The sequence below is a fragment of the Gopherus evgoodei genome, chromosome 7 (assembly GCF_007399415.2).
Source record: "Gopherus evgoodei ecotype Sinaloan lineage chromosome 7, rGopEvg1_v1.p, whole genome shotgun sequence".
Lineage (NCBI taxonomy): Eukaryota > Metazoa > Chordata > Testudines > Testudinidae > Gopherus > Gopherus evgoodei.
The window spans coordinates 96,036,445-96,064,359 of NC_044328.1; the positions used below are offsets into that span (position 1 = coordinate 96,036,445).

Below are 27,915 nucleotides of genomic sequence, written 5' to 3' on the forward strand. Positions count from 1 at the left end.
ACCTGCTGGAGACTTGGGGCAAGTTACTTCCTCACTCTGTGCCTCTGCCTCCCCTCCCCTTCTTCATCAGCTTTGTCTATTAAATTGAAATGTATGTGAGGCAGAGACTGTGCCTTAATATGCATTTCGTACAGCACCTAATACAATGAGGCTCTGATGTGGGTTAGAACCTCTTGGTGCTGCTGTAATACAAATAACAATAAAATAATTGGAGCTCCGAAGTTGTCCATAGTCTATACAAATGAGGATGTCGGAGAATACAGGGACCAGAGTGTAATAATATACATACATGCAGTCTGATTTGGTGCTCTTATCAGCAAATTCAGGTTACATATAGGATCAGGCTCGCATAGCTACTAGCTCAGGGAGCCTATAACACCACAAACCCAGCAGAGGGAGGCAGAGCCCCTGTAGCTGAGAACTAGAAGATAATTTTCTGAGTCCTGTAACTGAGTAAAGGTTGCTTTTGCATTTCGGATTCTGTATTACAAACAACACCTATGTAATACATTTTTGTTTTCCCCCACTTTGTATGACAGTATTATAGTGTTAGTCTTTATGCCCCTGTCATTCACGTTTTGTCAGCATTTCTGTTATAGCTTCCTGTTCTTTTAGTACTTTATCGGTTGGCCAAAAACATTCCTTTCGTCCTGAAGCTTGTCATGCAAAGACTTGACATTTAAATAACCTTGACTAAAATGGTATTAGGCTGGTTCATGTGTCGGTTTGTGTTTAATTGTTTTAATCAAATACAGAGTATAAAGAAAAAGGTTGTGAAGGGAGCCTAAAGAAAACAGAAATAGAACATAATACAAAATAAATCATCTGTAGTTATCACTGACATGGTTTAATAATTAGATATATTGGAATTTGAAAAGCTATATCTAAAAGGTCTGAAATCTAGTTATAAAATAGAAGCAACATAGATTATGTATGAAAAGCAAAATGGTTTAAATTCCTTAAGTATGCTAAGCTTCAGAGGTAGGCTGAAAACTGTATCAGTCCCTCTTGGAAATGGCAAGTAGAAAGTGCTTTATCTAAAATTAGTCCATGTTGCCACCTTGTGTGATGTACCTGGAAGTCTGACCCAGCTTCTGTTGAGTTCAGAGCAAAATGCCCATTGATTTCAGTGATAGCAAGGTTCATCCTGTGGGGGAGATTTTCCAAACATCTAAGGGAGTTAAAAGCATCCAGCACCCTGAGGTGCTTTTGCAAGTTCCAGCTCATATGTGCAATCTAATAAAAAGGCCTGAGCTGCATTTGGGGTGGGGTAGGGGCATGGAATGGTGCCTGAGGAAATCCGACAGGATCAGGTTCAATATTACAAAACGTAAGAAATTATAGCTGCTTAAATGATCTTCAGCATTGTAAAGATTTTGTCTAAGTTTAAATGTACTGATTTTAGAAAACACTAGCACTCTCTTTAATAACTCAGCAAAAAGGTTAAATTCTGTTCTTGCATAGAGTTTGCAAACGACTTCATTCTAATTTTCAAATTAAAAATAATCTCTATGTATGGAGCCTGGACATATATCAAGGGCTATAATTTGTAGGGTAATTTGTTGTTTTTTTCATGCAGGTGGCTTTTCTGATCATGAACCAGTCCGTTCCCAGACCTCTCAAACCTTCAGTGAGAACTCTGGGTGTGCAGGGTTGGATTCATACCAATGTCCATCCTATAGTGAATTACTTTAAAATATATCTTTCCTAATTTGGACCTTTATGTCACTTGAAATTAGATTAAGATTTATATTGATCCTTGATTGGCAGGGAGGAAAATGTGTCAGATCTGAGCTGGAGTGGGATGAAGAAAGGAGATGGACCATTGTTCTCACCTGTCTACCCTCCTTCTACCATTGAAGTCAATAGAGATGCAACTTGCACCTGCTGAGCACTTGCCCCATCTGTGGGAATCAGGATCCATGACTTGGAGTGGGCAGAACCATCTTACTCCCACCTACCCAGCCCCACAGAGATTCCTCACCTAAGTTAATGATGATGGAGTCAGTCCTGATTTTAGGTGCACCCCCCATCATGTGAATTGGTTCTGAGAGTGGCACACAGTGGACAAAGCCCTGAGAGCATGGCTTCACCAGACCCTTGCTCCCACACAGGCAGAGGAGTGCTGTGTAGGGCCAGAGAGTAGTGCAGAAGCACCTGACTGCCACACAGATGGTTTTGGCCCCCAGTTAGTTCTGTTGTCCAATGTCTGTCCATTTCTTTGGGGGTGGGCAGCCCCTGCAATGGAAAAATGGCAAGAACACTCCATGACTCATGAGTCTAATGCAACATAAACTCTGTTCCTACAGCTAGTGCACCTCTGTTTGTTACTGCGTGTCACCCAGACAAATCAATAGGCCAGCTCTTCACTTAGGGCCAGATCCTGTTCCCATTGAAGCCAATAGCAAAACTGCCATTGAATTCAGTGAGTGCAAGATCAAGCCTTTATATACTAAAATTACCAAAGGGGGGGTATATAAACAGTGATGTGCAATTCATTTACAGCCCAATTCTCTGGCTCAGGTGAAGACAACAGAAGGCCCTGAATCAAGAGGGACTGGTACAGGGGTGGGGCAGGATGCAGCCTGCACTCTGTGTGTGTTACCTACTTGTATTCCACAGGGGCTCCTTCCACCCTAATATACGGAGGGAGGAGGGCTTTGGGAGTATGTTGGGAGTGGGGCAGTGGTGTGTAATTGATCTGCAACTATATGGATTCATCAGCTGAACCTCATTGCAGGGAAGGGTGCAGCAACTGCAGATGATACTGCAGAGTGGGAGGAGAAGGGAAACTACAGCCTGCTACCCCTAGCACTTCCCTGGGCACAGCCCCATGCTCTGTACTGCAGCTATGCACAGGTACCATTATACATATGGTTACAGGTCACATGATATTGCATATGCACAAATATATCAAACACACCAGCTGATTTATGAGTGAGACTCCTACAACAAAAGTTACCTCTTTAGAAACCATTGAACTCCAGCCAAAGTGTATAGATTAAAATGGATAAAGACTGTTAGGAATGTAAATGGCATACAGAAATCCTAATCCATGTGGCATGGTTTTGTTCCCAAGTGTTATTCTAGAAGGGGGCAGTAAATCACACTAACTTCATTTCTGTATCTAGGGACCTATATATCTTTATTTGAGTTAACGTCTTTTATTAATTCTCTTCACAATGGGTAACATTCAATTGATTTTTGAGACAGTATATAGGAGACTAATATTTCCATTATGGAAATCTTCAGCCACACTAGATCTATTGCCCTGTCAGTTTGGGTATTTGGAACAGTCAGCAGTAGAAAGAGGAACTTCTAAAAATAAAGATCATGTAAGAGATTTCTGACATCCATTCTCTTTTTCTAAGCATTTATGGTGGATCTATTTTGTTAACATTCTGTGGGCCCATCCTGCAGACTTTTCTCATGCATAAATCCCATTTACTTTGGTGGGAGGCAGAAGTCGTCCTGCCTGTAATATTTATTGTAGGGACACCTTTCATGCATTTTCCCTATATTTTTAAAAGAAATACATTTTTACATCAAAAGCTTGTAAGTTTCCCCCAAAAAAAACCCAGCCTTGCAGTTTAATGGTTTCATATATTGCTTGGCATTTAAAGGAACCCAATTTATTAAATTTAGGCCTGGCATTTAGATTTTGTAAAATAAAGAAATTAAAGTGGTGGTGGTGGGACTTCGTGTGCATGTGTGTGGGGTGGCGGAGTTAACATAACTTAATATAGCTAGAAATGATTTCATGATTTTTTTTAATAAAACATTTCGGTTAAACTTTTTTTGTTCTAAGTGATTTCAACATCTCCCTGCTCTGCTACAAACCCAGACACTACAGATCTGGGCTAGTGCACAAGAACCAGAAACTGAAACCTACTAGCAATTAACAATAAAACTGAATAGGCTTGGGGCCTGATCCTGCTTCTTTTGAAATCAGTTGGCGTTTTGTCACTGATTTTAGAGCAGGCCTCAGTAATTTAGCTCAGCTGGGTGAAATACAACAAGTAAAAACACTATAAGAAGTGAAGAGTTAGGGAGACTAAGGTCCAGATGCTCAAAAGTGTTTAGGAACCTCACTCCCATTGAAATAAAGGTTCTTCAGTTTAGGAGTTGAGGGCCCCAATTCTGCAAAGACTTAGGCATATGCTTAACTTAATGCTTTGAGAGCAGTCTCTTTCCAGTCAGTAGGACTATTTAGCACATGTAAAGTTAAGAATGTGGCAGGATCAGGGCCAACATTGTAATTTTGTGATATAGGCTCAGATCCACAAAGGTATTTAAACTCCTCGCTTCCACTGATTTCAGGATATCTTTGAGTATGCAGATTTTATAATGGGTTGCTGGAATTTCATACAGTTCAGGAGAGAGAAGTGCTGATTCATTGTCTTGCCTGAAATGGATTTGGTAGCTAGATACGTACTATGCAGATGTGTGCAGATTGTTTTAGTTTGGTGTAGTTGTCACTAGTTAAACAACAGAGCCCAGCTGTCAAAAAGTACTTAGGTTTTTACATGACACCAGCTGGGTGTGTGCAAAACCTCCAAAGCCTACCTACAACCTGGAGATTTGCACACTCAGAACTCTGGTGCACTCTCATCAGGCATTATAGCATGCAACTTTGGCACGAGTAAAAGTGTGCACACACATTTCTTAAAATCTGGGCGTAGGATTTTACACGGGCTACGGATTCAAATATAAGGTTTACACCTGCAGCCATTCATTACTTATGGGACTTCATTGAGAGCTTTGCTTAAGGAGGCCCTGATCCTGTAGACCATAAATCGGTTTGTGAATTAACTTCTCACCTAAGTCTCCAAGTATGTATTTCCTTGTTTGTGAGAGGTGAGCTTGATGAATCTCCTAAAAAGCCAAACCTGCCCCTCCTTTCCATTGACGTGGAAAGTCCTAAATACCACAGAACTGCTGCAGTTCTGTTACACAGGAGCCACAGGTTTGCACCCCCCTATGCACTACAGTGTTACACTCTACAACAGCTTTTTCTATGGCAGCGTTTCTCACACGCAGCCACTGTGTCGGCATGCGGCCACCAGGGGCTTTTCTTGTGGGCACAGCCTCCTGGGAAGTGATGGGGTTGGGGGTGCAAAGCAGCAGCCTCTCCCCAGGGGCCACCAGGAGTGGTTGGGCCCTGCCTCCCTCTGGAGAGACACAAGCTGGAAGAACAGGCAGCCAGTGAGTCCTCACCTTCCCAGGGGCAGTGGGATCGGGCTTCAGTCCTCAGGTGGCAGGCCCCTGTGGTAGGTGAAAGGCTTCAGGCTCTGTCCCCTGGGCATGGGGCTTCATTTCCTGGCTGTGTAGTGACAGGCTCTGGCCCCAAGCTCACTCCCCACATCACCTCTGCCCCCCTGCTGCCTCCCTCAGTGCCCCATCACCCCTGGCCCCTGCTGTCTCTGTATCTACCTCTCCTCTGAGGGCTTAATTTGTTCCCAGGCTTGCAGGGACTCAGTAAGTCTGTTGTGAAAAGTGATATTTGCATGTTTGTTAATATCACTTTTCACAGCACACTTGGTAGCTAGCAAGTCTTAGAAAAAAAGCAACCAAAAAAAAAAAAAGCAAATGGAACAAGAAAAAGGACAAGAACATTCAAAGCACCTTATTTGTGTTTCTATTCTGTTTAGGTCCAATAAAGAATAGAGACAACTGTACACTTTATTACTGAGTCTGCAAACAAACAAACAAACCCTACATAGATAGATTACGATGATTTGGACATATCTGTGCAGATTAATTTGTTTTTCCAAAGTTAATTAAGTATTTTAGGAAAAATTGTCAGTGTGGCCGCCAGCAAAAGTTGGCGGCTGCACTCTGAGGCCACCAAAAAAATTATTGCGAGAACCCCTGTGGTGGAGCAGAAAAGAGAAGGATGGCCGCATATATGATCAGGGAATACATGACTGCACTGATCCACTGGCTGAAATACCTCTTTCCAGAAGCCACAGCAGCTGTGCCTAACAAACTGTATGATGGCAGGAGCAATTTCTTAACCCCCTCCCATATGTCCCCAGTGCAATATGTGTATATGGGTTTTGCACTAGAACTCAGAGCTTAGCTCACAGATTCTGATATGGACAGCCAAGTACTGTTTTCTGTTGTGCACATGCATTGTTGTTTTTGGACCATGAACTAAAAACATTGCCACACCCGTTTGGCAGCACCTGTACGGCAGTTCATATTTTAATCACTGTGCATGCAGGGTTTGTTAACGCTCTTTTGTTATTGGACTTCTGCAAAATAAAGGGTATGGCACAGAGAGAAAGCAAGATCATTGTCATTTCTTAGAGAGTGGTCAGACACTACAGTGATGAGGGATAGATCGATAATCATAGAAAGATATCTGTTGATACACATGTAATAATAATAAGCACCTTTATGTTACTTTCCCTTTAACAAACATTTAATTACAATGCCATAATGAGTGTACTATAGCCAATATTAGACAAATTAACATAATCAATATACAATTCACATTTTTAAAACTTGTGTTATATTCTATAGAGTATAAGATTAGTTTGATTAAAAACATTCACACATCTGTGGTTTCGGGGCTACTCTCTTTATAATGTTAACGTTTATTAAAAGTCCTGGGCAAAACTGAGGTGCTTCGGTTGTGTCAATCAGTGAAGTGCATAGAAAGGAGAGGGGCATGAACTGGTGATGCTCTTTAATTGGTAAGGAAATAAAGGGAGCAGAGGGCAGCTCATATGGAAACCTAATTACATGTTGTGAGCCTGATTTTTCAAAGATAGCTAAATATTCAAACTGTCTGGTAAGGCCAGGTGTTTGCAGAAAATCATTTTTGGAGGAATACATGTTTAAATGCTGATGAAATTTTACTCAGCCGTTAAACAGTAACATATTACTCAGGCTTGAGCTATTCCCTCAGCCCTAATGCTCTTTTACAATTAATGTGTGATGTCACGTTTTCCACTCCATTCATACCACTTTGTGGATTTCCTGAGTATCAAGTGCCATGAGTGAGTTGGAGATTATTGTGACTAATTTCCCTCTTCAGCTATCCTGCATCAGTTAGAGGGGTAAGGAGTGTGGGAATGATGTTCTTTGAATGGCATGAAGGTTGCCCCCAATTACAAGCAGCTGGACATCAGCTAGCTGAAGCTGGATTTGCTGAATGTACCTGCTGCACTGCAGCTCCTAGGAGTACAGACTTCCTATAAGCCACAACTTCAGACACATACTTTTAAGGCTTCATACACTAGTGCAAAACACTCTCCAGTATTGACAAGGATTAGATTTCAGAAACCTAGGAGAGGCTGTTCTGCTAAAATTATTCTTCTGCTAGAATAAAAATTGGGATTTAAAAAACAAATTACAGTAATTAATCAGAACTAGGCCATGTGCCTAAAAACCCTGCAGCTGCAGGGGCTCCCAGTTCTTAAAAGTGCTTTGCAAAAGATTTCTTTAAAATGGTTGTATGTCCTGTTTTGTTGACTTTTGATGTATAAGTAAGGCCTGGAAAGTTTGGGATGTTTTAAAGTTTTTTTCTGCTTATTTTTAATCATAGGAATATCAGAAATGTAGTTTTCCCCAGTCTTTATTTATGTTTGTTGTAGGAGTTGTGAGGGAGTTTACCGTGAGCATTTAACAACTTAATTGAAGGGGCAAGGTTGTTGAATGTTCAACAAAAGCTTAATTAGTCATTGAAGCTAAAGAGCTTTCCTCAGAACCAAACAAAAATCCAGACTCTCCCCTCTTGAAAGCAAAACTTCCACTTGTTTTGCTGTCACCGTTTCATAAGTTGTCCAGCAGCATACTCTTCTACACTCTACAGGACCCGAATTTCTAATGTGAAAGCAAGCCATATAAACCCTTTTACTTGTTCACACCACCTTAATCTATCATAAAGATGGACAAGCCTAATTTTTTTTCTTTGCAGGTTTATTTTAAGAGCCTTTCAGAGGAAATAGAGTTTAGACTATGATTTTGGGGTTGGGATGAGAGCTTTTGCATTGCAGTTCCCAGGGGAAAACCATATAATCTCTTGCCTGATCTGAAATAAATATTTCATATATTAGGTGTGTACACACATATTGTTTCTGTATCTCCTTTCTTGAATGAAGCTGTTTACTCTTACAAGAAACTGCTGCTTTAATAACACTGGTGTTATGTTTCCCAGCTATAGATCCAGGTACAATACAAAATAGGACTGAGAATTCAGATCCAATTTGAATGCACTGGAATTCAGAGAACTTCAAAACTCTTGTAAAGCAAGAGTCCCAATTTTAAAATTTTGTTAATTTAACAGTTGGTTGTTTTATTCTTTTTAACTACAGAATCTGCCTTGCAAAAGTTTTGAAACTGATTTCCAAAGCTTTCTGATGCTGAAACTGATTCCTTCAGTCCTACTTTGCATCATCAAACTCTTATGATAGTAGTATATTCTATGATTATTTTTTAATTAAAATGTAACTTACTAACTTACTTAGGCCCCAATTCAGAAATTAGATTTGTGCAGGCAGACCCCTGCACTCACTGATTGACTTCAATGGGGCTTCATTTGGGTGGAGAGCTTTGTCTGGGTGGATCTCATTCTAGAATCAGGGCCTCAAGGCACCATTTCTGCAGCCTTTACTCAGAAAGTGTTATGGAAACAAATGTTTAAGATATAATTACTGATTTACACTTTTATGTCATTCCATATTCTGAGAAACGTATAACACCTCTACACTACACTGAACACTTTCTCCTGTCCTAAAGGCCAAAAGACTGACCATAAATATTTGCTGTATTCATACTTTTTGATTTTAAATAAAAAGGGGAAGCAGGAAAAAAGAAAATAGCAGGTGATTTGTTGTGGTGAATGAACTAACTAACTTAAGTATGCCGGGATTTTTTTAAACAGCATCATGCTGATTTTACTCTGCTAAGGATATGGGGCCAAATCCTTCTCACCTTACTCAGACATTACCATAGTATTCCTCTATTACAGTAGCAGCTAGAAGCCCCAGCCGAGATCAGGGCCCCTGTCATAAACAGATAGTTAAGGGTTAATAGAACAGGAGTACTTCATGTCTCTTTTGACTGTAAAGGGTTAACAAGTTCAGTGAGCCTGGCTGTCACCTGACCAGAAGACCAATCAGAGGACAGGATACTTTCAAATCTTGAGGGAGGGAAGGCTTTGTGTGTGCTGTTAGTTTTTGGTGGTTGTTCTCTTTGGGATCTGAGAGTGACCAGACGTGCAACCAGGTTTCTCTCCAATCTCCCTGATACAGGTTCTTATAGATTCAAAATAGTAAGTACTAGGTGATAAGGTGAGTTAGGCTTATGTTTGTTTTCTTTATTTGCAAATGTGTATTTGGCTGGAAGGAGTTCAAATTTGTATTTTGCTGAAAGGATTTTAATTTGTACTTGTATACTAAAGCTGGGAGGGTATTCCCAGTGTCTATAGCTGAAAGACCCTGTAACCTATTCCATCTTAAATTTACAAAGATAATTTGTACTGTTTTTTCTTTAATTAAAAGCTTTTCTTGTGTAAGAACCTGATTGTTTTTTATTCTGGTGAGACCCCAGGGGATGGGGTCTGGATTCGCCAGGGAATTGGTGGGGAGAAAGGTTAATTTCTCTCTGTGTTAGGATTACTGTCTCTCTCAGGGAGAGTCTGGGAGGGGGAGAAAGAAGGAGGGGGGAAGGTGCATTTTCCTCTCTGTTTTAAGATTCAAGGAGTTTGAATCACAGTGATCTTCCAGGGTAACCCAGGGAGGGGAAGCCTGAGAGAGGCAACCGTGGGGGAAAGGGTTTACTTTCCTTGTGTTAAGATCCAGAGGGTCTGGGTCTTGGGGTTCCCCAGGCAAAGTCTTGGGGGGACCAGAGTATACCAGGCACTGGAATTCCTGGTTGGTGGCAGCGCTACAGGTTCTAAGCTGGTAATTAAGCTTAGAGGAATTCATGCAGGTACCCCATCTTTTGGATGCTAAGGTTCAGAGTGGGGAATTATACCATGACAGCCCCATTGTGCTAGGCAGTGTACAAACACAGAGGCCTGGCCTATACCTAAAACTTAAGTTGACCTACCTATGGCACTCAGGGATGTGAAAAATTCATTCCCCTGAGAGACATAGTTAAGATGACCTAAGCTAGACACAGTTAAGTCAATGGAACAATTCTTCTGTCGACCTAGCTGCAGCCTCTTGAAGGGGTGGACTGAAAAACCCCTTCAGTCACTGTAGCAAGTGTCTACACTACAGTGCTACAGCAGCATAGCTGTACCTGTGCTGCTGCAGTGCTTGTAATATAGACTGAGCCACAGTTAAGAGCCAGCCTGAGGCCTGGTCTACACTGGGGGGGAGGGGATTGATCTAAGTTACACAGCTTCAGCTACGTGAATAACGTAGCTGAAGTTGACATACTTAGATCTACTTACCGTGGTGTCTTTGCTACGGTGAGTCGACTGCTGCCGTTCCCGCATCCACTCTGCCTGCGCCTCTTGTGGCACTGGAGTACAAGGGAGTCAATGGGAGAGCACTCGAGGATCGATTTATCATGTCTGGACTAGACACAATAAGTGAATCCCTGCTGGATCGATAGCTGCCACCAATCTGGCTGGTAGTGAAGACATACCCTTAGGGATTACAGTCTCAACAGAGAAGACAGACAAAGAGTATGAGGGGAAACAGGCACAGAGATCCCTCAGTATTTTATTATTACATTAGGATATAAAGGCCCCAAGATTAGGGCCCCATTGCACTAAGCACTGTTTACACACACAAAATAAAAACTGTTTCTGCCCAAGGAGGTTTACAACCTAAATAGATAAGACAGACAAGTGATTGGAGGGCATACAAGGGCACTAAGAGGTGGAGTGACTTGTCCAAGGTCACACAACAGAGCCATGAATAGAATGCAGGCTTTCTGAGTTCCTGCCCAGTGCTCTATCCACTAGACCAGAATCATGTATCTGGTCCCGTTGACCTCAATGGCTGTTGTAAGTAATGTGAGTAGGACTGGGTGCATAATTCACAGTGCTCCATTGCCACACTTACAGAGAAAGGCATTAACAGAGCAATATTTGAGTAAGTTAAAGTAACCTAACAGAAGATATAAGAATTATGTAAGGGCTTAGTGAAGTTGATAGACATGTTTTCCGGACTGGTTTGAGTTTCAAAAATCAAGAGACATAATTTTAAAATTCAGAAAATAAAGAATCTAGGCAGAACTGCTTCACGCAAATGGTAGTAAACATATGGAACAGGTTACCTAGGGAGTCAATGGAAGTAAAGAATATAAATGAATTCAAGAAACACCTAGTTTGTGTAGAATGAGGGGGTGGCATGGCATGCTGGGAAAGCAGGAAGATGGGACTAAAATATACCTAAAAGGGTTTTCTAATGTCTCTCCCTCTAATCCTCCACTAATATATTTGAAATTTGCATCAAATATCATTTGAAGTCTTAGGTATCCTGATGTGCATCTCGGAATGTATGTCTACACTACAGCAACACAGCTCTGGCACTGTAGTGTAGATGCTTCCTACATTGATGAAAGGATTTATTCCACCTCTCTAAGAGGCAGTGGCTTGGTTGATGGAAGAATTTTTCTGTCATCCTAGCTGTGTCTACTGTGGGGGGCTAGGTCAATCTAACTGTGTTACACAGGGCATAAAATTTTTCATAGCCCTGAGTGACCTAGGTAGGTCAACCTAAGTTTTAGGTGTAGACCAGGCCGCTGTATCTGTAAAGTCAGCAACTAGAGTAGTTATCTAGATATTAAATGCTTTTGCTAGGTTCCTAGTTAACATTACAAGATGTATCGCAGCGCAGCCCACGATCAAATCAAGCCCTTACATATTTACCTCAGTGCTACAGCATGCAAGGGAACATAAACAGAGAGCTGAATCTTGTGACACGGTTTTTTTGCAGTGTTGGAATAACTTGAAAATCTTGCACGTATTCCTTAGCATTTTAAAGACCCAGGGCTCAGTTCTGCCCTCATTTATACTGGTGCAATTTCATTGATCCATTACTGTACCTGTGTGTGTGTGTGGACTCACAAACTGTGTGCTACACGTCTGGTTAGGAAGTTCAGTTAGGTCATGAAATGGAAAGATTTGTTTTAGTTTCCATCAGCTAAATGGTTTATTGGACAGAGTTTGTCCAAAAATCAAATTTGTTTTTCCTTCTTTTTTTTGCTTGTAAGTCTTCACTTTTTTCAGCTTACAAAATTCAGCTAACACATTTAAACACTTCACAGTCTCCTGCATAGTGCAGACTAAACTGAACAACTTGCATTGCATATGGTCTTTATTGCTGTCAGGGCTGTTTCCCTTTTTCCCCATGAGTGCATGGTGGGTCCCTTACATTACATAGAAAAAAGTATTTAATGGTGAAATCATTTTATTCTGAAATACAGCCGACTTAGGGGTTGCTTCAGTAACCATCTGGCAATTAAATCAAACTCCAAATGACAAGAATCAATATTTAAATGGAAAAATATAACCAGGGAGAACAACTAAATACAAAACATTCCTTCTTGCTGCTTCTCTCAGGACCCTCTTTGATAACAAGAGGATTGTGTCTCAGGGGGAAAGGCAGTTATGTGTACACAACCAGATCCTCAGCGGGTGTAAATTGATGAAGCTCTATTGAAGTTAAACACTGAGCCCTTCAAAAGTTTGGTATTCCAATTTACATTCTATATATAAAATTTGTGTATGATAGATAAACATATACTGTGTGTGTGCATAATAGATATGCATACATATAGTTATATCTACATATGCACAGAGACATATATATGGAGAGAGAGATACACACACACAAACACGGATAGATATATTGTTATATATATACACACAAACATATAACTGTCAAAAAAGGAATAGAATTCTTTTGTCGGGCTCAAGGTCCTGCTTTTCAGAAGAGATCGAAATTATAAAAAGCAACCCATGAACTACATTTGTGTCTCATCAGAAGCATTAGAAGAATTTCCCTTTCTGCGGGGACTGTGCATTTGTACCAGATTCCTCCTCCTTTTAATAGCAATCAAACTCCTTCAATACCCGGCCGAGCTAAACTGGAATAGACACGAGTTCAGCGAGTTTCCCATAATTAGCTTTTCGGATGGTTATGCAGGCTCATCATGTAATTAAAATAAAGACTTAAAAGTAGTTTTGCCACTAAACGACTTCCCCGGGAATAGTCTGGGGAGCGTGTGCTGTCCGGGCTGGAGCTCTGGTTTGCATCTGCAAAGTATTTTTAGGAAGGCTGAAAATTGCTACCTTTTGTTCAAAGGGGGCCATTTCATTAGGAACTGTCATTGGAAGGCAGTTTGGAGAGAGTCAAAGGGCAGATGTCATCTCTGGGTCCCCCCCCCAGCCCCATCCGGCAGGAGGGAAGGGAGATCCTGAGCTCGTTCGAGGATCTGTAAAACCAGCAGGAATGGCCCGAACTGGCATCAGCATCTCCTGCAAATCCCTCGGACAGCGCCAGGCATTAACTCGACAAGGGGCAGGTGGCGGGTGGGGAACGTTTTTCTCAGACATCGATTCCCCAGGGAGCTTGGGGGTCCGTTCTTCGCCCTTGGACCAGGAAGCATTACCCCCAGGCCCGATCCTGCGCTCCCCTCACAGGCCAGAAGAGGGGGTTCCGAAGGGGCGCAGCCTGGGGGAGCGCAAGACTGGGGGCCCGCTGCCTTTGTTTCTCCAGGCTACTGTTGCGGTGACCCTCGGCCAACAGGTTTCTCCCTGGACCCTCCTTCTGCTACCTCTTCAAAATCGGGGATAAAACTGACCCCAAGAGCATCAGGCGGCTCCAGATCGGTTCTTTTCCCTCTGAAAATCCCCTGCTGCCCCTCGCTGTTTGGGATCTCCAGATCAGATGTGTGATACTTAAATTTAAAAATAAATTGACCAAATCTTAGATGAAGGAAGAAAAACTAGCAAGCCGTCTTCCAGTGCAATAATACACCTAAAGAGGTGTGGGGGGGGGGGCTGCTACTCTTTCTTGCTGCCATGAAATATCCCAAACTTTGGTACCCCCCGGAATTGATTATTTTCCCTGGTGTCGGAAGGGAGAGGGATAAATAGCTTGAAGCCTGTATGAAAGTGCCTGCTTAGAAGGTGGATGGTATGCTGCTAAATCGTTCCCTTGCAACGGCTTTGAATTTTCACATTGAAATCGACCTCATTATTCAATCTGCTTCTCTTTTTCTTTGTCGGGGGCTGTCGGAAAGAAACTCACCCTGCGAGCAAACCAGAGTCACTTCAGCCAGGCGAGGGGGAAATGGGTGAGCTTACCTGTCCCGTAGGCAGATGTCCATCCTTGCGGGTTTCCTTTCTATGTAAAGGGAAACAAACCATTTCTAATTGTATTCACTTGTTTAAACGTCTTTTAATTGTTTAAAACTAGCTCCTACGTCCATCCCTGGGAACGATTCTCTTCTCCGATGGACGCCTTCCTTTGGCTTTTATCAGCCCCTTTCCCCTCCTCGGTGAAACCTGCCCTCACGGAAATAAAGAACGACCCGGGTCAGCTGGCTGGTTAATTTGCATCCTATTTTGTCCGGTTTGGGGGCAATTCGCTTTCTTTTGTTCCCTCTTTATCTCAGTGTGAATTTTGTTCCATTTAAAAGCCAGCCATTCTTAGACAGTGTTACTGGAGGAGGGAGAGGGGATCCTTATCAGTTCGAACCGCTCTAATTATGTCCAGGAAATAAGCCTCCCTGTAATAATGCCAAGAACAACACTCAGAATAAATTGACGTGGACAATTATTAATTTGAAACATGTTACCAGCTTTCCTAGGAGGCAAATTAATGGCTTCTACGGCTGTTTTGATTGAGAGGAACAAGCCAGATCCTCGCTGCAAACCAAAGGGGCTTCAACAGAGTGAACCAGCTTTTGCGCCTGTTTTTCACAGCCCTAAAAATATCAGGGTCTTTTTGAACAGTGCTGTTAAGAAGGGACGGCGGGGAAAGGGGCAGATGCTTTTACACTCGGAGACGTTTTTCAAGCTTCATGTAGCTCTCTTGTCAGGAACGCTGGAAACGGAAACAATCCTCATTTTCAAAGTGCCATAACCAATTTCATAGTAAAGAATATTTTCTTTGATAATTAAGAAAGAGAGAGAGAGAAAGAAAACCAATTATCTATTTACACTGTAGCCTCCACATCCGTGGTCAGATCTTGCTGTCGTTGGCAAAAAAAACCCTAAACTTACGTGAGAGCAAGGACCGGCAGCTCTTAGGTCAATTCAGTGTGGATGGTGATAGGAGAGCCGTGCAATGAAAAGTATAAGCCCCTACAGAACCCTCTTTTCTGGTGATAAAAGTTCGCTCACAATCACTTTCCCTCAGTGCTTGCGCATGTCTCCGAGCGGTCTGTCCGCTCCAGACATGCGGGAACGCACTCTGGTCAATGGTTTGTAGCGTGGGCTTGGACTAGGCAAACTTCCCATGGACTTCAATTGGGTTTTTATCCTGCTGAGGACTACAGAGTGGGACCCATGAAGAGGCGAGACTGCTGTTGCCTTTGGCTGTTGAAGTTAGCCTTACAATTGATAGTGAGTACAGCGTACAGGTCTTTATTAAAATACGATCAAGCTCTCTCTCTCTCTCGAGAGAGAGAAATCCTGCAGTCCTCACTCAAAGCTGTCATTGGGTCCAGTAGCAATTATGCCTGGTCAAGGGCTTCGGGAGTTTGTCCGGAATATTTCCAGCTACAGAACCCGCTCCGAGAACGCATTCCAGCTCCCACAGACGCATTCCCAGGGAAATGGCTGAGAAAACGTGCTAAAACAACATTGTTTCAGCTAACGCTATAAATAAGGAGACTAGTCTACGAGTTTCACATCTAAGAGATGAGATCGACTTTCCTCCCAATTCTCTTTGTGTCACGCGAGGAGCAGCAAAGAAGGTTAGATTGCTTTTCCTGGAGCAAAGGACTCCATGAAAACACACATGTAATAGTTTCCTCAGATAACAAAAGCCCAGTAAAATATTGGCCATTAACTTTGGAATAAAAACCCCAAATTAAAAGAAACGAATTACAGATTCCCCGCAATTGGCATGGCGTTTAGCTACAAGCTTTGCATTGGTAACACACAGCGTGTGATCAAAGACGCTTTGTTTCTTCCCATGGAGTTTAACTAGATAACGGTTTTCCATTTATAAAATAGCCCGCTCATAATGTATCTTACCAACATTAAGAGCCTCCTTTTATCTCATGGAGAAATGGAAATTAAAAGACTTCCAAAACCATGTTAAAATTAGAGCACCACGAATCTGTTGTTGCTTAAATTTTCTATAGACTGTTTTGGCTGTATTGATTCCCAGGTGCATAGATCTTGCCTGAAATACATAAATCATATGTATAAATCTTTCATTAATTATAGGCTGCCCTGCATGAAATAGGGTCTCTGGAAAATAAACGAATCCCATTGTTCTATGCAAAATATCTGTAAAAGGGCTATACAAATAAACGAATAAAATCAGTGATTCCTCCCCTCCTCCCCCATCAGTTCCTTTAAATTGTTTATCGAGTCTTGGCATAGACACGGTTCGTCTCTGATCCGCGGCGAATCCAGCGAGTTTCTGTTATGGTTCAACAGAAATGGTTTTAGAAAAAGGAAATCTGAAACTCCGTAAATTACCAGATATAAATCTTTCCTTTCAAGTGAGTGTTTCTCTCTCTGCCTGCTACCTATCCATCTACCTACGCAGGGTCTGATAACAGCTCATCCCAGGAGCCTTGTTTCCGAAAGGAAGCAGGACGTGGGCACACACTCCCAGTGCCAGTCTGGGAACCACTGTAAATTTGGTCTTTCCATTTCACCTTTTGGAGCCCGATCCCGCAGCCCTCCGTTGTATTCCTGGGGAATGAGGGAAGGATCAGGCCCAACCACGACCTCTTTCAGGGGGTGATCACGAGCAATGGGAGTTTCCCGCTGATTTCCATTGCAGACGGATCGAGCAGTCCTCAGACATGAAAATATGAACTACTCGCCATTTGAAAGCAGCTTGGCTGCATAGCTTGAGGGCAGCAATAATACCGTCAACCCAACCCACACCTGCAGACTCACGGGGAACACGAGTAGACTTCCCAGCCTGAGTGCCCCCTGTGCGTTAGCCGCGCCACCAGCGCGCCCCATCAGGAGAAAGCCATCCAGCTTGGTGAAGCCTTCACCCAAGCCCCGGTCAGGGGCAGCCCTCTCGGTACGTGCCCTGAACTTCGCCATCCATTCCAAAATCGATCTTTATTACTCTTGCCAGGGCCTGATCCTGCAGTCCCTTACCTAGTCCTGGACAGGCACAGCCCCCGTGTATCTAAGCGGGAATCTTGCCCGAATAAGGACTGCAGGGTTTGACCCTTCGCCAGCGCCACCAGAGAGTGCTACCTAGGACAGGAGGGCCCAGCTGAGCAGTCCCTGGGGCTTCTCCATGTTTCTCCGCAATAGGTGCTGCTAAGAGTTATGTAAGGCAAATGGAGGGGCTGATATATATGCTGTTTTCTCCCAGTACGTCTATGAGACCAAACTTCACAGCCAGGCCCAGATTTAAAACAGGGCTAGGGTAGGAAGGAGGAACCTCTTTACACCCATGAAGGCAAATGGGGTTCGAAGGCAAAGGGAACCTTTCACCTCCCCAGTTCCTGATGATGACCCTGAGCAAAGCCAGGTCACCTTGGAGGAAGTGAATTTAACCCCCTGGTTTCCTTAGGGGATCCGCAGTTCTGAAATTTCTTGTCTTCCCCGATAGACACAGCAGACTCCATCGAGTGGGAAAGACCCTCATTAGTGTCCCGGGGAGTTGGGTTTGTGGCACGCGGTTCCCGAGATCTCAGACACTGCGTTAGTCAGAGGATAATTTCCCCTTCGGTTGGCGACTCGTGCCTTGCCACAGATTTGCTGTGTCAATGGCAAACAATCCTTGGCAGACGTGGTAGAGAGAGGGTTGAGGGATTATAATTTTGCTAATCCGGGTAACAAATGATTTAACTCACCTGGGTTGCGCACTCTGCGCTATTATTCTTCATTCGTCTCTCCTGCCTTGGAAAACCTTGCGGTTCCCCTTTGGGTTTCGTTTTTGACTTTTTTTATTGCAGGACTAGGAGGCCGGGGCTCCTCCCTGGCTTCAGACAATGTGCGATAATGTTCCTAGCCTCCAGGTACTGGAAGGATGCTGTTGTGAGACAGGTTCCGGTAGGACAGGAGGAATCACTTGGCCTTATTTCAGTGTTTTCCTTCTCCAGACTTGGCATCAGAGAGGAGAAAGTAAATGACTTGCTGCTTGCAGCAAAAGCTTATCCCCTATCCCCTTGCTTTGGTTAGGGCCAAACGGGATATTTGCGGGAGTTAAAGGAGAACAGGGGCTGGGACATTCCGAGAATGGAACCAGGGAAGGGCAAATACTGCGCAAGGCGATCGCGTGTTAAATTGTACATCCGTGAACCTTGAGGTTTTTCATGGAATGCACAATATTTGACAGGCTCTTTGAAGCGTCTCACCTGCAGGGCAGTACACAACTAGACGGGTAGATTACCTACGAAGGAGAGCTGGCTTTGCGTTTGGAAAATGTCCTGTGACTACATTTAAAACCAATAGGACGTTGCACATCCTAGAGGGTAAGTACAGCTCCAGCATTTCTAAACTGCTGGCACATTCCTCTTTTTGTTGGGAGTGGGCTGGCGCTGGTAATTGCTGGGAAGTACCTTTAGCTTCAAATCGGGCATCGCTGGTTAATTTGCTTTATATGGCACAGGATAGACGCTCTTCCTTAACCTTTCGTTTCCAGGTGCTAAGCGCCCCTCTCTTTCCCCTCCCCCCACCCCCAATCCAGCTCCGACAGTCCCAGACTCAGGTCAGGAATATAATAGGCTGCTGTCTTCAGTCCTGGGGCGGAGAAAGAGCTCTCCTATGACGTGCCTCCTGCAGCATGAGGTTGTAACTTTTCCAGCCTGGGCTCACTCCTTAAGGAGATCTTCAGCCACTCGGTGCAGCGGAGAAGGAAGAGGGGGGGCGGTCGGGGCAAGCACAAGCCGAGCGCTGGCCCCCGAGCACCTCCGAAGGGGAAAGGCTACCAGGGCTGCGGGGAAACTGCGCGCTTGGGCAGTCAAGCCCCAGGAGGGAGAATGGACAAAGCCTGCCCCAGGTCCCTGGGCGCCCTTCCAGAGGCACCAGGCGGAGGGCGGCTCTAGGGCGAGTTCGGCAGGATCTGTGCAGCCCGCGGCGGAGAGAGCCAGCGCCTCCCGGAGGAAAGGGGCTGGGGGCGTCCCTGGGGTCTGGCCTGGGGCCTGGCCCGCAGCGGGAAGGATGCAGCATCCCCTGGATCTGGGAGCCGCGCATTATTTCCCCGCGGAAGTCTTCCCTGACCACCGCTCGCATCGCTACCGGAGTTTTATGATAGAGGAAATCCTGACGGATCACCCCGACTCCAAGGTCTCGGCGCCGGCGGGAGAGCTCCTCAAGTTCGGGGTGCAGGCACTGCTCTCAGCCCGACCCTACCACAACCACCTAGGTATGTCCCGCGGCCTCGCTAGCCCCCCCCCCCCAGGCCGAGGAGCAGCCTCAGTCCTCATCAGCCCTGCAGCGGCTCCCAGTCTAGGCGCAGAGGGAGGACAGGGGCTCGCTATGCCCAGAGTGACAGTCCTGTTCATTAGCTCCGTCCCCGGGGAACCAGCTGGGCCCTTGGGGCAGTGCAGGTCCCGGGGATGGCGGGGGTCGTCACCAGACGGTAACAAGTTTAGACCTTTCTTCCGCTGTTTGTCAGCGTGCCTGATGGCAAAGCGCCACTGCACAGGGGAGCTGGGGGTCATGGTGGAAACACGAAGCAGCTCTCTTTATTCGGGGATCCGTTCAGTGGCCAAGTTCGGTAGATAGAGCCTTTCACAAACGGATCTGTGTTTATATGCCACTAGGACGATCCCACTTTATGTAGTTTCATGCCAGAAGTTTAGGCCACAGCCAAACAAATACCTCACACACCCAGGAAGGATGATTTAAAATAACAAGATTTTTTTTCCAAACAGGATTCCAACAGAAGCAGGTTTCTCACACATCTAAATAGTCTATACATAACTGGTTCTTATTCCCTTTTCCCCAAGTGTTTGAGCTGCATTTTTCTATTATAACTGATTTTATGGGGCTCATCACAGGGAACAGCCTGTTTCCTTCTCATTCCATCTGATTATTTTCAGTTGGGAAAAACTTTTTTGTTTCCTTCTGCGCAGAACGGAATCTTAGCCTGGTAAACTACACACTGTAATTACAGCAGGAAAACAAAACAGAAAACCTTTCAAAATAGTATGTGGCATTTCTAATCTTTTTTCCACCAAAGAATTGCCCAACGTTTTTTTCACATTACTTTTCGAGATTATTTTCAGAATGAAGCTCATATAATTCACTACAGATTAAAATAAACGATTGGGTTAGTAATGTGAGTAAGCGATTTGTAAGTATTTCAGACAGGCTCTTTGGCTTCTTAAATTCAACATAGGCCTACACGCTTGGGCCTTATGAAAGCTTGGGCCTTATGAGTCCCATCCTATTTAGAGAAAACTCCTCTCGAAGATCATGGAAGTTATTATGATTGTATTGTACGGCAGAGAGACAAATATAGAACTTGCGTATGTATTAGTAATGTACTACATAGAACATTACTCGTGTGTGTATATACAGTGTAATATATAGAGTGTAACATATATCTAGACGTATGTGATACATTACTGATATATTGGTAATACATAGTAATATATAATATATTACCGGTACAATAAGCAAACCATCTATGGCTTCTGAATTTGAAAACTGGCCTTTTGAAAACTGTCCCTTCCAAAGCTACCTTGAACCAAACCTTTCTTTATCATAGAAAAAAGAATAAAATACAAAAAAAAAACACAGTTTGTTGTTTCCCGTAACACCGTCTGTTTGCATAAAGAATCAGAGCAACAATTGCTCTGTAGGGGGAATGATTTTCACAGACCTGCCGAACTCAAATGCGCCTTTAAAATGTTAAACCAAGTATAATGATGTTTATAAAATATTATGGCAAAACTCCCGTTGACTTCAGGAGGAGAACGAGCGGATTCCTAAACTGGGGTAATAAAAGTTCTTGCTTCTGCAACACAATTTATATTCAGTCCCGGGAGAGTTCGAAAAGCGTTTTAGAAACATTTTTCTTACAAAATCCTGATTGTCCCTGTAGTTTCCTTGCTGTCCGAGGCAGTTAAAGATAATTGGTTTGTGTTTTAATATAAATTGCTCTAGAGAATGCAGCATATTGTCCTTTCATTTCCTCCCCCATAAACACTTTGTAATATACCGAATGAATTATTCATTATTTCCAAGCTAATTCTGCTTATGCGTTGAGCCAGGTCTTTTGCTGTTTCCTCCGCAAGATTAATAGGGAAAGGACTTCCTACTTGTGAGGGGCATGTGGGGGGCTCCGGGAAGGGATGCTTGAATTGTAAGTTTATATAGTTTCTTAGCCTGCTATTAGCAAACTAAACTTCCAGGAGGTCATTTGTCAATTTGATTTTATACATCAAATAAGAGAGTTGAAACTAAATACGTGGTTCAGAGAAGTATCGCCAGTTCAAAAATAATTTGTTAGGCGTTTCTACAATATTTTGGATCGAGAAAGGTTAGACCTGAATGTTTTGATTGTGATTCAGTAATACATTTAACGACGAGTTTGCTTGTTAATTTAAATTAGAATAAACCCTTTCTGTAGCATATTGTTTTACAGTAAGCCATGCAAAATGTGGCAGTATTCTAGACTGTTATCAAAATTAATATTTTATTAGAATGAATGAAAACGCAAAGAACGAAAATACTATATAACTATACGGGAACTTTGGACTAAAATTATATATATAGTAGCGCTATAACCTCCTGTCCATGTACGCTATATTATTCTATTATATCAATTATTTATTCTATGGCCAAGAACTAAGACCTTCATAGTACCTTTAGGTACTATTACATACTAAATTATTTTAAATTATACCCACTTGTAAAGCCCAAACCATTAATTATCAACTGCTCTTATAAATTTAAAAATATGCTTACATAACAATTCGATCCTATTTGGATCGGGATTTTTATATTACTGCAAGATATTTACTGAACGAGAAAAAATCAAACATTCAGAAATACATAGAACTAGGCTGAAGAATATTGGCTACCTTTAAAAAAAAATAGACTTAAGTTTAAGAGTATTGACCTGTGAACCGCAAGACTACAGAAATACAACGCGAAAGTTAAGAAAAACTTACAGTTTGATTGCTTTCCAGTTGAAATATAAAATATTCCCAACTTGATTTTTCTCCCCACACTGAATGAAGGTTAGACTCGTTTGAAAAGGAGCCTTCCATCCCTTCAAATCTTGCTGAATGGTAAGGTTAAATGCTTGTCGTATTAGTTTCTTTGGATCCACCCACAGAGCTCAGCAAGTCACCCATTTTCCCCCACTAAACTCCATCCCGTTTCCCCGCGGGACTCCACACTTCCTTCATTTTTCCGTCTGACCCTATTATTCCTTTTTTTCCTAGGCAGTACCCGGAGCCTCTCAGCTGTAGTAGGGCCTGGCTGGGGTGGCTTGGGACATGGGCACGGCATATCTGAAACAAGTCAACAGCCATGCTGGTATCTGGGGAAGCTAAGCGGGCGCTAGATACGTGCCAGGGGCTCCTGTCCTCTCTCACAGTGTCTTTCTCTCCGCAGCGGTGCTGAAGGCTGAGCAGGCGGCGGTGTTCAAATTTCCCCTGGCCCCCTTGAGCTGCTCCGGCCTGGGTTCGGCCCTGCTGGCTGCAGGTTCGGGGCTGCAGGGCGGCTCGGGATCCCCTCACCTCCCGCTGGAGCTGCACCTTCGGGGGAAGCTGGAGCCGGGACCCCCGGAGCAGGGCAGCAAAGCCAAGAAAGGACGCCGGAGCCGCACGGTGTTCACCGAGCTGCAGCTGATGGGGCTGGAGAAGCGCTTCGAGAAACAGAAATACCTCTCTACGCCTGACAGGTGAGGGCGGGCCCAGGAGCCAGTTCTGCTCTGCAGCCTCAGGGCAGGCAGTGCAGGGGGCTAGCCGGGCTTGGTTACCAGCCCATTAAGCGAAGCTAATCTTCCCCGGGGGCATTTGTGATCCCCACAGCGAATCAAAGAGCTCCAAGGAAATTAGTTCAATATTTACTCACCCACAGCCCAGGTTAGTTTGGGTTACTGCTCCCTCCCCCAGTTCAGATATCTGCGGAACAGAAGCTAGGTGGGGGTGTTTGGTGGGGAAAGAGCGCCAGGAACGCCCGATAGTCCGAATCCTTCCTTAAGAAACAATACAGACCAATGGGGGAGGGGAGCGGAGCGAAGCCAAACGGTGTATGGGATTCATCTGAGCAGTGGGGTTTTGACTGGCAAGTGAGTGGTTTTCTGACGGCAGTACGTGTGTCCTCTCTCGCCTTGCAGAATAGACCTGGCAGAGTCCCTGGGTCTCAGTCAACTTCAGGTGAAAACGTGGTACCAAAATAGGCGAATGAAATGGAAGAAAATAGTAAGTGGGCTACTTGTCTGTCTGTAAAGCCTCGGGTCTTTTTCCCCTGTAGGAGTTGGTTGCTGGCCGATATCTGATTGCATCAGGGAACATTAGCCGCTTGCTGGAATAGGAAAAGGGGTTTAGATTGTTCGCTCGTCGAATGTAACATCTCTCTGTGTGTACCCAGATTTGCTCGTTGTTCGGATATATCTTCCCTCCCTTTTCTACGGTGTTGGTGACAGAGGCCTGCAAACCCAGCCCCGCTGGCTATGACAGAAAGGGGCATCTATCATGAACAGCGGAAGGGCTTGTAAAAATGCAACTGCACAAAGTCACAACATAGCGGAGCACAGGAAGACGGGGAAAGAAACCAATAGCCAAGTCTATTCCGGGGATTTGAGGATATGCCCCGCGCCCTCCCTCAGGATATTCAGGACCAAGGGCTGAGGGAAGTGATCTATAGAGGTAGAGAAGAGCCGTTAAAGCAGTAAATGCAAACCAGGTCACGATTCAAGCCAGCTGTAAACTGTTTTAGCTGGCTGCCTCCCAGACCTGGTGTTGAAATATTGGGGACATAGAATATATTTTTGATTCTCGTTATATTTTTTTAGTAATATAGGCCAGCCTATAGCTTTCACAACAGGATAAAGCCCTTGTATCAGGCACCTTTAAACGTGGTTTTATTCTGGCATATCCTTCGGTTTTCCAGGTATTACAAGGTGGAGGCCTTGAATCTCCCACCAAACCTAAAGGTCGTCCAAAGAAAAACTCCATCCCAACTAGCGAGCAACTTACAGAGCAGGAGCGAGCCAAGGAAGCAGAGAAACAAGCGGAAAACCTAAGCTCGCCCTGTGAAGTCAACCAGGAGGAATAAAAAAATCAAAAGAAAAAAATCAAGGATGCCTCGTGAGCGTGCCAAACAGCACAAAGACTTACAAAACAGCATCGATCAAGTGCCTTCTCTAATGAAACCTGAACATTTTAAAGACTGGATTAACGATGAGAAACACACCATCTGCAACAGTGGAGTGATCCTTAGACTTGTGTGCCATGCATTTGTTAGGCCTCATGCACTCCCTTCTATTTTAAAACCTAGTTTCCACAATGTGGAATGAGGAGCAGGATAAATAGACAAGGCCCATGCAGCGATCTGTTCCACAAGAAGATGCCAGGTGGAAGAAGATGGGTGACAAAATGGTTAGTGGATTATTATTACGATTTGATTTCCGTTGTATTTAATATTTGATTGATTCCTTTCCCCCTCTTTTTCTTCCCCCCATGTACATAAGGAAAAACACAGCCGTTTCTCTTTCTCTGTATCGGTTTGGGAGCTCTGAGATGGAAGATTGTTGTATTTTGTCAGGAGGAGATTGTTACTGTTATCTTAAGCCTACTTGCTGTCTACAATCCTGTGGTGCCCCAAGTAATCCGAAAACTGCATTTTATGATCAGTTAATGCAAGATATTTACTTTATTTCAATAAAGTATTTTATGACCTGTTGCCTTCAGTAAGGTAATGTGTTTGTGTATTAGCAGAAGCCGTTTTCCTGTTAGCTATTCAAATACAAGTTAATTGACAGATCGTAATGAAACAGAGGATACACAACTCTGTTCCAGAGACACACTGTATTCCTGTGGCTTTATTTCTTCCATTCGTGATACAGTACGGTATTCATTTCACTAGCAAATTCTCACCCTCAGAGTAGCACGGATTTAGGGGGCACAATCCTTAAATCTTTACTTGGCCCAACTTCCCTCATCTTGGGCAGGCGTGAGTCCGTATTTAGTATATTTCACGCATTGCATTTATATATATATTTCACTGATTGCTTTTCGTATAACTTCTGTTAGCAAGTAAAAAGTGATATGTCTGCACAGTAAATATGTTAAATGATGTTATGCCTTAAATTAGAGGCGAAACAGCGTTTCTTGATGTGGGTGTGGCAATATGTGAAAGTGGATAGCCTAGCTATCATGTTACTTTTTAGAAGCCCACCAAAACATTTAAAATATACAAGATTTCGAAGCCGATGATTCTCCCTAAATGGCACAAAATGCGTATTATAATTTTTTTGATTGAATAATAAGCAAATCGTTATCTGGCCTGCCTACATAAAACCAACACTAATTTCCTGTATGCCATATTTTGTGTGTTCTCTCATATAATGTCCGATCCCCCTTCAACTTCAATGGAGTATAAAAGATCTGGTCCCTAAGAAAATGCTGAAACTATAGACCGAATTCGATCTTTAATTACTCTGTTCAACACCCTGGAACAGTGTCACCATTTGCCCCTATATTTATGTATTTAAATAACTACGTTTTAACTAGACATGTAGCCACACATCATACTTCCTCTAAGGAGAAATGAAGAGGTTTAAAAGTTTTTAACTGGATGGTATTTTTTCTTGTATCCGGTAAACATTAACACAAAAAAATCGAAACCATGTAAAATATACTGAAAATACAATATTAATTCAGTATGTAAATATTCACATTAACATTGACGTCAAAGAAAGTTCTCTTGATAACAGTTTTTTTCTAGTGCTCTAGACATTTACTATGAGAAGTGCCGAGCAAGAGAAATCCGCAGTGAAACAGCGTGAACCAAACGATATAAACGAGCCCCTCGAAGCTGCCGAGAAGTTACACACAGCTAGACAGCACATTAGAATGTTCGAAAGCTATACGTCACAAAAACAGAGAGACGTAGATCAATTGTCTCCTGTAATGTATCAAATCACCCATTTTTAAAAATCTGGAGGATTAATTCAGTGATTCCTAAACGCATGTTCGATTCCACGAATTCTCCATCGAATTTACCAGCATGATTTTAACATTGTGCGGCAAGTGGAAGTTTTTTGTAAAAAAAAAAAAAAAATTAAAAAAAAAAATCAGTTGCTGGTAACACTAAGCTACTTTACACACGATGGTATTTGTTTTATCTTAAATGTAAGGCCTGATAGGTTCGGGCCCACACCCAGAGTCTGTAGAAAGCAGACGGGCCATCTCTGTTGTCTGTGTGAATCTGTGTCTAACAATTTCGGAAATGCTACCTGGAATATCTCCAAGTTCAACCTCATCACGTGGTGCTATCTACGCGCTCACCAGTTAGGATGCTGCTCTGTCGGGTGAGCCCTTTTCGGGCAACAGAAACGGTTATTCAAAATAAGGAGAGAGGAAAATATTCAGGAAACCCCTGATAGAACCCTCCCCCCAGGCTGACTCGTAATCGCACATTAAAAGAGAAGCGTCTGGGGCTGATTATGATGTTTAGGAAATAGGGTGTCTCAGGTAAATGGGCGAATGGAAACACCACGGATCCTAGGTTCGCTCGTTGTAAGAGAATAGCGTCTTGGGCTGGTAAAGGATTTTGGCTTGTCTGACTCCCTCCCTCCCCATTAAATGAGCCATGGGAAGTAGAGGTGTCGGCGGGGGCTGGAAGGGGAAGGATTGCGCGCTAGGGATTTTTTATGACGCCTCTATACAGGTGGTCTGTGCCCACAACCTACCCTCTGCTCCTCCGACTCTTACAGCCGTCAGTTACAGACTACTCTGCCTAAATTCTCAGCTGGTGTGCGCCAGTTTAACTCCTCTGAAATCAACGGGGCGACACCGGTTTCCGCCGCCTGGGGACCCTGGCTGCCCATCGCTTCCTTTCCATATCTCCGCCAGCTATTAATTCCACCGGGGTGGAATATTGAAAGCACGAAGCAAGCTTGAAAACTGATTAGGTGTCTCGATGATAGCGCTCGAAGAGAGCTGTTGGCTCTGCTGAACTCACTACAGTGAATTATAGCTCCCCCCCCCCCCCAGATAGGTTCCACTCTCAACTCGTAAATGTCACGGGCTGCGAGAATCTTAATATTTCACCTATTGCATATAATATATATAGTCAACGATTCCATGCACGGGCTATGTTACGGGGACTCTTTTGTTAACTGCTGAGATGAATAGCAGAATAGCGTGAGATCCTTCCTGCCTGTTTGAATACAGAATATACTTTTTTTTCCCTATTAAGTTATCAAATCGCAGCGTAGCTGCGGAAACATGCAATTGTCCTTTAAAAAACAAAAACACCGCAGGAAACAAACTGCTGGTCTAGCAGAGAGAGCAAAGAGAACATTTGTTCTGGAGACTCTTAAAGCATCTTTATTCCTTCCTCTCCACCCACGCCTGACGGAAATGAGGGCATCCTAGCGCGCCAGGCAGTCATTTTCTTCTCCGAAGGTGTGTTGTATACAAGTATGAACTATTTCGTGAGAAATGTTCTGCGCATTGTACTTTGAAGCATCCATCCCTGGAGGGGTGAAATATGTTGTCAATATCCGATGACATCTAATCTGTTCAAAGGAAGGTCTCCAATTGTTGACGGGAAAAATAATCAGCCAGCCAGTCTGATTCGCAGCTGGAGCGTGG

The 27,915-nt window shown here is 43.5% G+C and overlaps 1 protein-coding gene across 1 annotated transcript; it reads left to right on the forward strand.

Moving 5' to 3' along the window:
• The first annotated feature begins 18,966 nt into the window (after positions 1-18,966).
• BARX1 (BARX homeobox 1) lies at positions 18,967-24,981 on the forward strand. Its single transcript, XM_030569891.1, has 4 exons — positions 18,967-19,496; positions 22,703-22,991; positions 23,430-23,514; positions 24,206-24,981. Exons 1-4 carry the CDS (start codon positions 19,292-19,294, stop codon positions 24,368-24,370), a joined length of 744 nt encoding a protein of 247 aa, XP_030425751.1. The 5' UTR covers positions 18,967-19,291; the 3' UTR covers positions 24,371-24,981.
• The last annotated feature ends 2,934 nt before the right edge of the window (positions 24,982-27,915 follow it).